Raw genomic sequence first — 15554 nt, 5'->3', positions numbered from 1 at the left:
ATCACTATTGCTGGTTTATTGCACTTTGATGGTAGGTGCTTTAAATCCTATATTCTTGTCCAAAGTAAGGGCTCATTACTTTGCTTGAGTACAGAAGTCTTAAAGAGCCAATATAGATGAGCAGATGTGTGGATGCAGCTGAGAAAAAAACAGCTTACAATTCAGTGGAGACAGGCAAAGCGATTGTCAAGGAATGTTCTGAACAATGACAAGTACCAACAAGAGAAGCTAAAAAGATATACCAAAAAAAATGTTTCAATGTCACTTACCCGTAGTTCTTCTTTTGTATTGAAACTATCAAGAAGCTGTTGATAATGTCTATCTGTCATTTGTCGTAATAGGGACAGGAGACAAGCAACAAACTCCCCCTAATTAAAACAAAAAAAGGCAAGTATGTTTATATATATTAGTAAAGACATAAAAGAACATCAGTGACTTACTGTGAACTACCCTCAAGTAGAACACACACACATACGCGTGCACACACACACACACACACACACACGCACACACACGCACACACACACAGACTCTGATCCAAACTCACCCTGCAAAGTCTTCTTAATCTAAATTAACCATAATAACACAGCAAAATTTCTCTCTGAGATGATTACCATTTCCTTGGTATGTTTAAGGTGGATTATTTTGCTTGGATGAAAGCTTTTCTCTAGGGAAGTAACACCACACACTTAAAGGAGAGAAGGCAATGAGGCCCCACCCATTCACCTGGCATTTCCTGTGCCTTCGTTCATTATACCACTTGAGCCTCATACCAACGCTATGAAGTAGGAGGTGCGATGCTCATTTAAAGAAGGAAAAGGGAGGGGCCGTGGGCTAAAACGCTTGCCCAAAGTCACACAGGTAGAAACCGGCCGAGTTGGAGTTTTATCCCTAGGTCTTTCTGACCAAAGTTCTTCGTGTAACATTGTGCTCCATTTTTGGATTCACATGACCTTCGTTAGCGCATCACAGTGCCCACCTGCTAACGCAAGGTGTACAGAAAGCCACATATTGCATAAATTGGTTTCAATCTCCTTTTAAAAACAGTTTAAGTTAACTGCAATCCTTTTTCAGGGGCTATGTGACTGACTCCAGCAAAGCCCAAATCTTAAAAATAATGAAAAAAGTGTACATAGCATCATAAATTTGAAGACCTGTAAAATTGCTATCACTTGCATTTCCCAATGCATTTCTAATTTAAAATATTTGTTTTCAATGCAACCAGTTTGGCTCAGCAAAGAATTTATCAGCTTCTAATCACATTTAAACAGTTGTAATCACAGCTAAAGGATTTTAACCACATTTAAAACAATATAAGCACAACAGGGAAAGCCATCAGTGGTAACTGTAAATTTGCAGAAATGCAGTTTAATTGGGAATCGGTTTCTTTGCATTTACAGGGAAGGAGACTATAGGCTCACACATAAAATTAGAGACTAAAAGCCCTGAGAAGTGGTATTTTTCCTCAGCGGCAGCTAAGTCTGGAGAGTCAAGTGTATCCCCATCAGCTGCCAAGCGAGACCCAAGGATGCTACTTAATGGTCGTGGGAGGGTAGACAGACATAGGCTGGCTCCTTGCACATGGCTAACCACTTGTAACACACAGGTATGACAAATAATTGTTCCTGCAGAATTATTAGGTTGGTGCCAAAGTAACTGCAGTTTTTGCAATTATTTTTAACCTTTGAAACCACAATTACTTTTGCACCAACCTAATAATAGGGCAAATAGTTAAGAAACAAACCAGTTTCTTAGAGAAATATCCTCTCGTCTCCACATATTTATTAATGAATAAAGGAACCCTTGACACTTAACACAAGAAATAGAAAATTTAAGGGCACTATTGATTATTAATATTTTAGTGCATATGTGTAAGGAAACAACCCAAAGCAAGGAAAAAACTACCCAAAAGAATTGAGACAACAGTATAACAGTATCTGGTACTCACCGAGGACTGCGAATAGTGCCTTTTCTCACCAACCTGACTGGAAAAACCTCCCTATTAATAAGGCATTAGTTAGAGTACTAAAAGGACCTTTCCTTTGTAGTGGGAAAGAGTTACTCCAAGAATAAATGCCGCTCTTATCCCTACCTAAGAAAATTCACAAGCAAGACTTGAAACAAACAGTTCCGAAGAAATTTAACCTTTTAACCTCATTCCACAGCAAAGCTCAAAGATATTTTTAGAAGGAAAAAAAAAAAAAAATCCAGCTTCCTGACAGAAAACTGACTCCTCTATCATCATGCTATTATGGATTCGGCTTATAAATTGGAACTTGAGATCTATGAATTGGTAGGTTAGTGTGGGGGAAAAAAATCCTTGCTCTGTACTATTTCCATTTGTATGGCTTCTAGTAATTTTAATATAAGCTTTGCAAAAGAAAGAAAATAAAAAGTCAGAGAAAACAACAACAACAAAAATCCAGCTCCCAATAAGGTAAAATTCACGTCTGGCATTCAATAAGAAATCACCAGGCATACAAATAGAGGAAAATGATGATATTAATGAGAAGAAAAAACAATTAATCAATAGAAACAGACCCAGAAATGGCACAGATAATAGAATTAGCAGTCAAAGACATTAAAATATCTATCATGACTGTATCCTACATATTGAGAAAGGTAGAGGAAAAATTTAACATGTTATTTAGAGACATGAAAGACATCAAAAGAACCCAAACTGAACTTCCAGAGATGAAGACTATTTTGTGTGAGATGAAGATTCATTGAATTGGACTAATGACAGATTAGACAATGTAGAAAACAAGATTACTGAACTTGAAGACAGGGTAATAGAAATTCTCCAAAATAAAACAGAATAAAACTAAAAGAAAAGAAAACAAGCATTAGTGAACTGTAGGACAAATTCAAATAGCAGAATATTATGTGTAATTAGAGATCTCAAAGAGTAGGAGGGGGAAGAAAAAGTATTTAATAAATAAGGGAAAACAATCTCAGATTCTTTTAAAACTATAAACCTATGTATCAAAGAATTTCAACAAACCCTAAGAACAAGAATCATAAAAAAAAAAAAAAAAATACACCAAGTCACATAATAATAAAACTGCTTACAGCCAGTGATAAAGAGAAAATCTTAACACCAGTCAGAGAAAGTATATACTGAGGAACAGAGATAAGGATGAGAGATTTCTCACTGGAATCAACACAAGCTAGAAGACAGTAGAGCCACATCTTTAGAGTACTGAAAGAGAACAACTATCAACCAATAATGTTACCCAATGAAATTATCTTTCAAAAACAAAGACAAAATAAAGACTTTTCGGACATCCTAGAGCTTGACTATTTCACTACTTCTATTCAACACTATACTGAAGATTCTAGCCATTGCAATAAAGCAAGAACAAAAAATAAAGAAATAGAGATTGGAAAGGAATTAAAAAGAAAACTGCCTTTAATCACAAACAACATATTTGTGTACACAGATAATGCTATGGAATCTACAATGAGTTTTAAAACTACCTATGTGAGTTAATCAATGTCCCAAAATACAAGATCAACAGGCAAAAATTAATTTCCTACATCCTGGAAATGAACAATCAGAATTTTAAATTTAAAATAATTATGCAGTGCATTCCTCACTAGAGCCTTGCTGGGTGGACACGAGTAGCTTCACCTTACAGTAAGATCTGTTAAGGTGAAGATATCTATCCCATTTCCATAGTTAGAAAATGGTGAAACTTGGATGTGAACCCTGGTATCTCTGGCACTTCTTCCTACTGTTCAGACTGATATGATTTTATACAGAAAATATACCTGAGTTTTGGAGTTATATTTCAAATATAAATAGGCATATAAGGACCCATCAGTTGATAACCAATGTCTGCACTTTTTAAATCTCTATAATGTCTGAAATAAAAAATGCAAATCTAGTTGGTAGAAACCCATTCAATTTTTCATCTCTTATTTTTTTTTGGTCCTGACATAGCCACTATTAATATTCTTAAAATATTTATTTCAACATACCATCTTGTGAACAGTGAAACACTTTGAAGTTGGAAGAATGACATATTATTTGTAATAATGAGGAAAATTATTCAAAAATGAATAGACTTTCATTAAGTCTTCACAATCAATGTACCTAGGAAAACACCTCTTTGAATTCAGGCTACTAACTATTTCCATCTCTCACATCTGGATTAGGCCCATTGCAAACAATTTATCATCCTGATATCTAGTCTGGGCTCATTTATGACGTGTTGTCAATCCCAACATCTACTCTGCTACAATGTCATCTTATTTATTCACTACATCTATTTAGGAACTCCAAGCACATTTAACGCTGTTAAGAGACCTAGACATCCAATATTTTACTGACACAGTTTTCACCCATAATGTAATTTTCTTTGTTTTTAAGAAATTTAAAGTGTCTATATGAAAACCCTACACCAGGGGAGTCCAAACTTTTTTCAACGTTTTTCACCAAGGGCCATATGCGGTAAAATACACAAACAGCTGGGCCACTCACTCAAGGTGAAGTAAGTATTGCCTCACCTGGTTTATTTAAGTAAACTAAATATATTTTTGGAATTTGCTGCGGGCCAATTAACAATGGATTGCAGACCGCAGTTGGCCTGCGGGCCGCAGTTTTGACACCCCTGTACACACAATAGTTAAAAACAAATATATTGTTGGCCAGTATTCATTTACTTTTAATGTGGGAATTTTTACATACAAATTGCCTTTAAAACACTATATGTTTCAGTGGCTGGCATCCATTTTACGTATAGGTTGAGTATAATGGGCATTTCTATCAATAACTGTGAGCTAATATTAGATGACTATAAAACAGTCTTCAAGAAACCTCTATTATACCTACACACAATATTGCAAGAAATTTCTTACAGAATTCTCCTGCATTCTTTTCCCTTCCAGAACCACAGGCTCATAGTGTACGCAAACTTCAGATGAGCTGACAAAGTATGTGTCTCAGACAGGGCCTAGGCTGAGCTCTGCTGTCTGCAGTATATACGGTACTTAACAGAATTAAGTGTGAAGCAGAGAAACATTTATAAATTGTAAAGACCTCTGGAGTCAATTAGTTGAGGGCCTGAACAAATGGCCATATATGCTACTTTATAAAATCTGCTTCCATGTACGAGATTCTTGAAAGGAACAATTACAATGATGCTTTATTATTATTATTATTATTCTCCAGCTAGAGAGAGCACTTTAAAGTTCAAAGAACAGTTGGTAGAAGAACAAAAAGTACAAGCCTTATAAATAGGAAAAAGAAGGCTGGTGTTATTTGGGATTGGGGTACAGTGGAAGCACTCCTCCCGTTGATGTCACGGGAGGCAGGGTGACAGCGTGCTACTTAGAGAGAACTAAGTACATGCTGTGGCAACCGCTTTTACCCACAGCACATCCGCTTCCTGGGGGCCCTTTTTCTGTAAAGACTGTGCTGCGTTCCGTGTAGGTAGGACCACACGTAAACAGTTCATAGTCAGACAGCCAGCTCGCTGTGAGAGCATGACGAAGAAATATGACCGGTCTTCAGTGACCACCGAGAACTGACCTCGTCAATGACCAGAGAATATTTCTCACCATAGAATTAGTTATAACAACAGCAATAGAATGATTCCTTCCGCAGTAACAATAATATTCCCGTGACTGTTGTTGCTACCACATTGCTCGTGGCTGAAATGTACTGATATTGTTTCCACATTTTTACAGATATGATGAAATCCTCATACAAACTTTGAGGTTACTACAATGGTTTTCTCTATTTCAAAGCCAAAGAAGCACGAGCTTAGGGAAATTGTAGCAGCGAGGTTTCAAACCAGGTCTGCCTGAGTACTGTCAAAAAATGTCTCAAGGCACAAAAACAAAGGTGCCAAATAATTTAAGTGTGTTTCCTACCAGATTTCATCTCACATACCCTGACAGAGTTGCTTTTTCACACATCAAAGGGCCCAATAGAGCTACCTACGCAGGGGAAGTTTTCTCTATAAGTGATTTGCCTAAAATTTAGAACACTGGACCAGAACCCTCCCTGCCCGACCCCAAATCCAGCCACAGACCTGACTCACTGCCTTCTCAGGTCTCTTCATTTACACTGCTTAGTACATTTTGAAGGCTTAGAGGCCATGCAGACCCCAGAGAAATTGGGCCCATGACAACCCCATGTGTGGCCACGAGGCAGTCTGAAAAACTGTTTTCGCCTTTGATCCCAGGCGGTCTTTAACCACATGCAGCGTTTGCTATGGTTCTGTTCGCTGGACCGTTATAACGTTAGAACTATGTTAGCGCTGTATTACCAGGAAGCAGTTAAAATGCTACCATCAAAACCATGATGACGGAAACTTTCTTCTGCATTTGGGAAGATGGAGTAGGTATACGTATCCCTATTCCTCCTGCTAAGTACAGTGAAAACCCCTCAGTGTTGTACAGAAAACAGACAGAAGATGAGTGTGAAAGGCAGAGAGACGAGAGCAGACCGGCTGGGGACCTTGGGATGAGAAGGACGTGGTTTGACTCTTCTGTGTTTTCTTTTGTGCTCGGATATCTCACACCTGGAACTCAAGAAGCTGGACACCCTGAAACACCAATGATGGTGACTAACAAAAATCTCAACAAAAGCCCACTCTCTTTGGCCAACGAACCAGGAAGGGGCAATTCAGCAAGACTAAACTTTTAACAATACATGCTCTGTTCCAGCTGCACACCACAAAAAACTGGCCCTACCCACACCTGCACAGGCCAGGTAAGGAGCCCAGACTTTGCCCCTCACGAGGCTGTGATGAGGTACCCCAAGCTCTCTGCAGAGTGAAAGCCAAGCAGGGAGCAGGAACCTTCATGCCCAAGGGTCAGTGTCAGTGAGGACGATGTGGGAGCCTGGGCTCCTTCCCCATTGGCTGCACCGACTTGGCCCCTCCCCCTGCCCGGACCACGTGGGGTCACACAAAGCCAGCTAAAACAGAAGGAGTAGACAACATTCAGAATCTCACAATACAAAGGGTCCAGATTTCAATGGAAAAAGCACTCCTCCAAGCATGAACCAGGAAGGTCTCATATTCAATGGAAAAGGCAATACAGATGTCAACACTGAGACGACAGAGGTGCTAGAATTATTGGACACAGAATAAAAGATGAGCCACAATGCTTCATGGACTTAAAGGTAAAACATACAACTATAATACTTGTAAGGGGGGAAGAAAACTAGGAGATACTGTCAGGATATCGGGCTAGACAAAAAGAGTTCTTAGACAAAAACGTGATCCATAAAAGACCTCGTCAGAATAAAAAACTTTGGCTTTACAAAAGACCCTGTTAAAAGGATGAAAAACCAAGCCACAGAGTGGAGGAAAGACTTGTAAACCACATAATTAATAAAGGACAAGTATCTAGAATATATAAAGAATACTTAAAATCCATCAGTAAAAAGTAATTCAATTAGAAAGTAGGAAAACTACGTGAAGAAGTATTCTACTGAGGAGGAGATATAAATGGCAGATACATATGTGAAAAGACGTTCAGCCTCATTAGCCATTAGGGAAATGCAAATTAAAACCACAATAATTATCACTACCTACCTATTTGAATGCTGCCCCCTGGCCCCCCTCCCAAAAGTGACAGCAACAAATGCTGATGAGGGTGTTGAGAAATCGGATCATTAAATACTGTATGTGTGAGATGTAAAATGATACAGCCACTATGGAAAACAATTTGGCAATTTCTTGAAAAACAACACAAGCAATTACCATAGAATCCAGCAACCATACTCCTGGGAATTTATCCTAGAGAAACGAAGACTAATGCTCAACTTGCACGCAAATGTCTATCGCAGTAATACATTTTGTTAGTGCTATTCCAAATCTGGAAACAGCTCAAAGAGCCTTCACTGGGTGATGGCTAAACACTGGTACTTCCACACCAAGGAAACTGTGGGGCAGTAAAAAGGAAAACACTCTATGTACACAGACTAATCTGGATGAATCTGCAGAGAAGCACCTGAGGGAAAAAAACAAAGGCCAAGTACAAAAGGTTACATACTGTAAGAGCCATTTACACAACATTCTTGAAATGACAAAATTATAAAAATGGAACCCAGATTTGGGGCTGCCGGGTTAAGAAGGAGGTGGAGATGAAGTGGATTTGGAGATCAAAGGGCGACATGAGGGATGCTTGGGGCAAAGGAAATACTCTGTATCTTGATTTAGTTTTTACAAATACAGGTGACTCTACAATTATTGCAAAATAAAGAGTTGAATTAAAAAATATGAAGAAAAAAAACACTTTAAGTCAAAAAAGCCACACCTTCCAACTCATAATGAACTCCAGGAGCATCGCAAGCCGCCTGGGAGTCAGGTGCCGTATTGCACGTGGCATCCAGCCGACCACAAGAAACGAACTGCTCGACCTTCCTTTCTTTAAATGCACAGTTATTACATATATTAGGAAGTTTTCCCATACTATCTTGAATTTTAGTTTGTTAAAAGAAAGAGTTTAACTTTACTTTCCAAACCCAGAGCTTGGTTCCCTTAGCTCTGAAAGCAGAGAAATAAAGTTCAACACAAGAGGACCATCCAGAAACAGCCAAACTTGGCAGGAGAGCCAGGGTGAATTTTAACTTTTTTAAGTGAAAACAAAAACTCTTTTGTTATAAGTGTCTAGGCAATTGCTCTTAAAACAGGGATTCTATAGTGCACTCTTAGGAAAAATAATGGCAAAAAGCTGGTATTTTACTAAGTAATGTGCATACGAAAACTATAGCATCTAGTGACATTTCTGAAAATGATATTTGGAAGAATACTTTTAATTAGACTTTCTAAAAAACAAAAAAACAAAAACATTTTTGGTCAACTGAATGTGAGTTTTACCTGGAAAACCATCCATCCATCCATCCATCCATCCATTCATCCATCCACACATATATCTCTCTCTCTACAAACATACACACACTAATATATACATATACGATCAGATATGTTATTTCTTAATATTTTATATAAATCATGTTATATTAGACTCATAAAATAGTTGAGCTTGAAAGCACCTTAGCAATTACAAAGCTAAACCTTCTCATTTCATAATTGAAAAAACTGAGAGTCCCCCCAACCCCCAAATTCAGATCCTTACTAGTCATAGAGAAAAATTCAGAATTAGAACTCAGGACCCTGACTCCTATTGTTCTATTTCACTGTTCTCACTTCCTCAAGCAATTCAATGGATGAAAACAGAATGAAAAGTTACCAGGATGACTGGGGATATAGATCACAGGAAAACGTGAGAGCTAATATAAAATCCACTCTATGAAATTAAACGTGTCTTAATCTGAGATTTTTCCATAGAGAGATGCCCTCATCCTTGTTCCCGGCTAACATGAAGGGAACTCTCTGTATCTGAGCTGCACACAGGTCACCCTCCCAAGGCCAGGTTTCCCACCCTCAGCGAGACTGACGCTCTACCAAGCACCACCCTGCTCTGTCCCACGTGCCATTTCCTTTATGATCTTACAGTGACGTCCTGGAACTGGAGCCGCATGGCAGAGCCAGATGGCTGAGGTCGACTGGTGACCTCCAGTATTGTCCTCAGCAAGATGTCGAGCAGACTGGCCACTATCACGTCTATTTCCTCCAACACGGATTTTTCCTTAGGAGAAAAAAAGAAAGTGTTCAGAAAGCCATGCCTGCAAAGGCATATTAATCTCTCTGTAACGGAAAACACACATTTCCAAATAGAGGATCAAAGAGTCAGAGAATTCGAGAGCTTTGACAGACCTGGACGTCACCTCGGTCACCCTAGTAAATGACCTACAGACAACAAAGGCATGAGAAGGGAACAGCTTACCCAAGAGTACCCAACCTAGCTGTGCACTGGGACCCGAGATACAAGGAAAATGGTGGGGTGACATCCTGGGAAGCACCCCAGACGAATGCAGAGCACCAGCACTAACTAACGGGGCACGTGACCTTGGGCAACCATTTGCCCTTCAGGGCTGATTCCTCACTGAAAGGCCTCCTGGTTCTAAATGTCCATGATTTTAGGATCTCAGATTGTTCTTATCATCCCATCACTTGAGTTGCAGAGGTCATGTTCCTACACTCTATTTTAAGAGCAAATGACTATTCCTGTACAAATGATTTTTTTTTTTTTTTTAAAGAATCCTACATGTAAAGGTCAGCAAAACCATTCATTCTAGGGAATACCATTAGCTACAGACTGGACCGCTGGCCACAGTGGGGACACTTTCCTAAAACAAAATGAACACTGTACAAGCCCCCAGGGCTGGAGCGAGAAGCCTGGAATGTTATGCTGACTCTATTCTCACACCGGCCCGAGATGAAACTCTGTACAAATGCTCTCTACCAAGGAGACAGACTTTGCAAAGAAAACGTTTGGAAAGTGTGAGTTTGAAAGAGCTTTTAGACTAGAATTTTATGATAAATTTCCTTACACTTGTAAGAAAATTACCAAGATTTCCTCCCCAGAGCAGTTTCTATCTACTCTGAGTTCAGATTAAGTCCAAACACTGAATGCAACTTCCATATTGAAACAGAACAAATAAAATAACTCGCTTCCACTACCACTGAGATCTGTTTTCAGTTTCCTGTAGTGACTGTCTCACTTCACGTTTGGCTCACAGGGATGCATACAAATCCATCCTCCCTCCCATGCAGGTCTCTCTTCTTAGACTTTTGGACACAGAGCTTCTGGTCTTTTCTCTCAAGTGCTACCTCTGTTCCCAGAGTACTGGGGCTTTATCTCCACCTTCTGCTTCAGCCCCTGCAGAGCTCTTCAGATGACAATCATCAGAATAACAAAAATGAAGAAACCATAGCATAGCAGTAACACAAAGGCAAAGAAACAGAGGTCTCAGCACTCGCGGCCCATCTCTGCTTTGCAGAAGCTGGGACGGGAAAGCATAACGCTGGATTAACAGCTGCAGACTGGCAGAGCTAGAGTGGGACATCTTCACACGTAGCCTTCCCCTCATACCCCGAGCCATGGATATGAACACTGGCGTTGTCCCACTTACAAGCCAGCGTGTGGTTTTTCTCTATTTGTGCCGCAACCTCTAAGGCAGGGGTGTCCAAACTTTTTTCATCGTTTTTCACCAAGGGCCATATGCGGTAAAATACACAAACAGCCGGGCCACTCACTCGAAGTGAAGTACGTATTGCCTCACCTGGTTTATTTAAGTAAACTAAATATACTTTTGGAATTTGCTGCGGGCCAATTAACAATGGATCGCAGGCCGCAGTTGGCCTGAGGGCCGCAGTTTGGACACCCCTGCTCTAAGGCCTCGGACTGCCTCCAGAATCAGGCACTTGCCCAGAATTCCCAGAGCCATAGCATGTTAATGACTGTTGGGACCAAGTAATGATTGTGGTGCAAGGTACCCCAGGCTCCCAGGGCTTTCATCAGCTGTCACAATCCCCACGGGACCAGGCCCAAGGGCCCAAGCTCTGAGCATTGTCATCACGCAGCCCTTCACAGAGCAGCCCCCAAAGACGTCGCCCTGCAAGCAGTCATTTATTCTTGCTACAGAGCCTTCATCAGATCAAGGTTAAAGACACATGTGGGAGGCGTTGAGCATTCTGATTTTTCTAACTGGCCATTCAGTTCTCTCCTGAAGTACTAGTTTGGGAAACCCAGGTCATTTGGGGTTACAGCGATCCCACAAGGTTAAATGACATTCCTTCAGAGGAAAAGAAAGAAGCCCAGCCCAGCTGGAAATAAAAGTGAGCATCTCAAGGGGTGACTCTTCAGCGTGGCTTCTTAGAAGACATTAAATGTTTGGAAGCCATCGGACGGGAGCGCCACACAGCGACCTGCATAGACTTACCGAGCTGTTTTTCTTGATGAGACAAAACACGTTGCTCAGGATCCGTGCGCACATGACCAGGTCCTTCTGCTCCTGCAGGTGCATGTGCAGGTGATGCAGCACGACAGGTAAGAGGATGTACCTGGAATCTGCAGGGAGACGCAGCGTCAGTGGCACATCGTCCAGCCCCGCCAACCGCCAACAAGCCCCCAGCCCCCCCGCTCCCACACAGACCGTTGACTTACTGACACATGCAGCTAAGAAGGCACGCATTCTACACAGGTGACACTGAAAACCACTCCCTCCTTTCCCCAGCCCAGATTGCAGCCTCCTAGACCCTCTGAGTCTCTTACGGAAATCGTCCTTCTTGTTTGTTTTACCTCCAGACAGCCAGAGGGCATGCTTCTCGTGCTGCTGCCTGAGTTTTTCCTGAGATAGACCATCTGCTGACTTCCCACTACAAACCAGATTTAGTTTATTTTACTCCCTTTGCTGCCCCCTCCCCCCTAGCCTTTCTAGAGTTACATCGCAATTTCTTCCAAAATTACCCCCTGGGGTTTGTGGCCATTCTGATGTCCAGCCCTCCATGCATGGTTAGATTTTTGTTTTCTCTCTGAAAGCTTTCAGGGATTTATTCCCGGTAATTCAAAATTTCGTGATTATGTTCCTTGTCTTGGCCTTTCAATCTATAAATTCATGTCCGTCAGCTCTGGGAACTTGCCTAGAATTGTTTCTGTGATTATTTCCTTTCCTTTTAGTTTTTTCTGTCCTGTGTCCGGAACTTTGACTCCAATCACGTCATGAATCTCTTAAACTATCTTCTACTTTTCTCAAATATATATTTTTAATCTTTTTGTCCAACTTTCTGGGCAACTTCCTTACTTTGCCCTCCAAGCTTCGTAGGCAGTTTTCTTGTTTATGCTACCGTATATTTAATCTCCAAGAGTTCTCTCTCCCTTCCGAGGCCAGTGTCCTGGACCTGTCACCTGTGCAGTCACATAGGCTGCTCTGTGCAGAAGGGCCCGACTTGGTTTAATGCTCTGTTGCTGCCATCATGAAATTCATAATAATTTTCAGACCAGAGGTGTCACTTTTTCATGACGCAGCCATTCCTATTTCTTTCTTTGAATGATCTCTTTTCCTACCTTCCCATTCTTGTTTTATGGGTGCACTACCTGTCTCTCTGGGGAAATCAGAGGCTCTTTTCGGATGTGCTTGTTTTATTTTCTCACTGAATTATCTTTTTCTTTCAAGTTCTTCTTTGTTTGTTTGTTTCTTCAGTGTGGCCTGTGCCTCTCCCGTGACAGGCTTTCTCTCCAGTATCTGGCCATCTTTCATTGTCTAGTCATCTTTACCAGGGAGGCACTAAAATGCTGACTGCAAAGATAAAACAACTGCATGCCTAGGCAAGCGTCTGGGCCGGTGAAGCTCCCCTGCAGGGATGAGAGGCGCCCAGATGTATCACCTGAGGACCCCCAAATTTCAGAGTCAGATGTCCTCTCTCTGGAGGAAACTGCCAATCTCCTGTCTCGGGAGCACAAACCCACCATCTTTTAGTAACTTGAACAAGAAAGGAAATGGCTGGGGAGGCCTCTCCGTTTAATGGGGAGGCTGTTTATAGAGGGAAACCTCACCCCTCCTTTAACAAGGTCTGTTTCTCCTGCAATCACGCATATCTCAGTCTCTTTCTCCACAGAGTAAACGTCCCCTTTTTTCTGAAATAGAGGATGGGGTTGGAGCAGGGAGGGGCGGGGTGCTAACTATTCCTTCTAAAGCTCTTATAACCAATTTTCATATATCTAGCACGCTTACTCTTCAGAGATACCTGGTATTTTCCATTCCTGCTCCTTTCTGAGGCCGCCCTGAGTATCTGCGGTTCTGTGGTGTGAAGTAGTTGTCTCCTGGGCGCCAGCCCATCCCAGCACGCCTGGCTTTGCAGACGCCTCGTCTGCCATCAGCGGTCACTCATCTTTGTGCGAACTGTTCACCTGTCTTATGTGTTGCCAGCTCCTCTCCCATTCTTCTACACTGTGAGCTTACAAAAAATTCCTGTACTGACGACAGGTGCAAACCCTTTTCAAAACTTTAGCACATCGATTCCAGCAACGCATAAATGTTCCTCCATGACCAGAAGAGTTTTATCCAAAAAGCAAGGTTAAACATCTGCAAATCACATTCGTTTACTCTCCCCAGGGGAAGAGTTGTTTCTTATTATCCATGGTAGTTAAGTTCTAAACGGTTGCTGGGAACAATGAAAGGGTGACTGCTGAATCACTTCTCCTGGGGGCAATATATCCACCTGTCCATATCTCACATTGACTATAATCTTATATTACAAAACAACCCATCCAGGGAGAGTCTACATTCTCTACAAAAGAGAAAAGGGGTTCAAATGCATTAAGTGAGTTTCCCTAACGGGCCAGAGTTGGGGTTCATCAACTGGCCCCAGAGCTGGAGCTTCCTGCCCTGCCCTGCACTGCCTGGCACCCCCGCCCGGTCACCTCTGTGTGCGGGCGCACATGAAGGCGGCAGAGGGCTGCCTCGTCTGGCTCAGCTGGGAACGTGTACATCCCACAACTCACATTTTCTACCACTCTGAGCATGTCCATGAATGAACGCAAAGTGTTAATTTTGGGGTTACAAATAAACTGCAGCGAGTAAGTGAATCCACGAATAATGCATTTTAACTATACGTGTGTCAATAACTGGAAGTTCCTATCGATCCCTAATGTGTCATTAAGTATTGAAATAGTAAGGTGACAAGTATTCTAAAAATTGACTCATGCAGTATATATTGCAATCTTTTGAAAAAGTACGAGTAATTATGCTCTCTTGCCCTGCGTGTTGATTGTACTACAGAATGTCGGGAGAACAAATTACTATCACATGCCCATAATGAACATATTACTTGTGGATGTGCCCCCTTTGGGAATGGCCCAGCCCCTCCCTGCTCTGCTTGGTTTCCTAAAGGTGTCATCTGTGCCACAATTCAGACGGCTTATTCTTGGTTTATAAAAATCCATGTGACTTACAGTTTGCATAAGTTATAATCCATTTGACTCATTTGAGAAAAATTGACAACCTAAATAACACTATAGCGATTAAAAAAATTGAACTTGTTAAAAACCTACAAGGAAAATTCCAGGCCCAGACGTGAACAAGTCTACGTGAATCCTCCCAGTAAATAAAATAAACAGAGACTACAACTAACTCATTTTATGAAGTAAGCATTACTGATGCCAAAATTAGGCAAAGACATTACAAGGTAAAAAAAACCAAAAAACTACCAATTGATCTCTCTCATCAATATAGATGCAAAAATCCTTATAAATTTTTATCAAAATCAATCTGGTCTGATGTATATAAAACTATCACTAAATAGGGTTTATCCTGGGAATGTAAGGTTTAATATTTAAAAGTCAATCGATCAATGCAATTTGTGGTGTTAGCGGTTGATGTAGAAAAAATGTGCAAAATTCAGCATCCATTCATGATAAAAACTATTAAGAAGCTAAGAATAGAAGGTAATTTCCTTAAATTGATAAAGGGCATTAGCGAAATGTGTACCTTTACCTATGAGGTTGGACAATTAAGTTCATGAACTTGTAACGATGTTCCTAACCTTTTTGACACCAGAGGATTATTCATTATGAATTTGTACCAACTGGACAAACAGTTAACCAAGTTTACTATTTGGAGGTGCTGAAAAGGCTGCGTGAAAATGTTAGACGACCTGAACTTTTCGCCAATAATTCCTAGCTCTTGC

At 40.9% G+C, this 15554-nt stretch overlaps 1 protein-coding gene across 3 annotated transcripts in view; it reads right to left on the bottom strand.

The window, feature by feature from the left end:
* The window catches only part of DOCK4 (dedicator of cytokinesis 4), a 364936-nt gene that overhangs the window by 82124 nt on the left and 267258 nt on the right, over window positions 1-15554 (bottom strand). For all 3 annotated transcript variants that reach the window (XM_088797652.1, XM_088797651.1, XM_088797653.1), the window contains exons 24-26: window positions 11810-11937; window positions 9478-9612; window positions 270-368 (exon numbers count right to left, since the gene is read on the bottom strand). In XM_088797652.1, coding sequence (XP_088653778.1) covers window positions 270-368; window positions 9478-9612; window positions 11810-11937 — 362 coding nt within the window. The remainder of the gene's footprint in view (window positions 1-269; window positions 369-9477; window positions 9613-11809; window positions 11938-15554) is intronic.

Source organism: Rhinolophus sinicus, chromosome 4 (genome assembly GCF_057876585.1).
Source record: "Rhinolophus sinicus isolate RSI-liver-muscle chromosome 4, RSI-T2T, whole genome shotgun sequence".
Lineage (NCBI taxonomy): Eukaryota > Metazoa > Chordata > Mammalia > Chiroptera > Rhinolophidae > Rhinolophus > Rhinolophus sinicus.
This window is presented reverse-complemented; position numbering and strand designations above follow the sequence as displayed.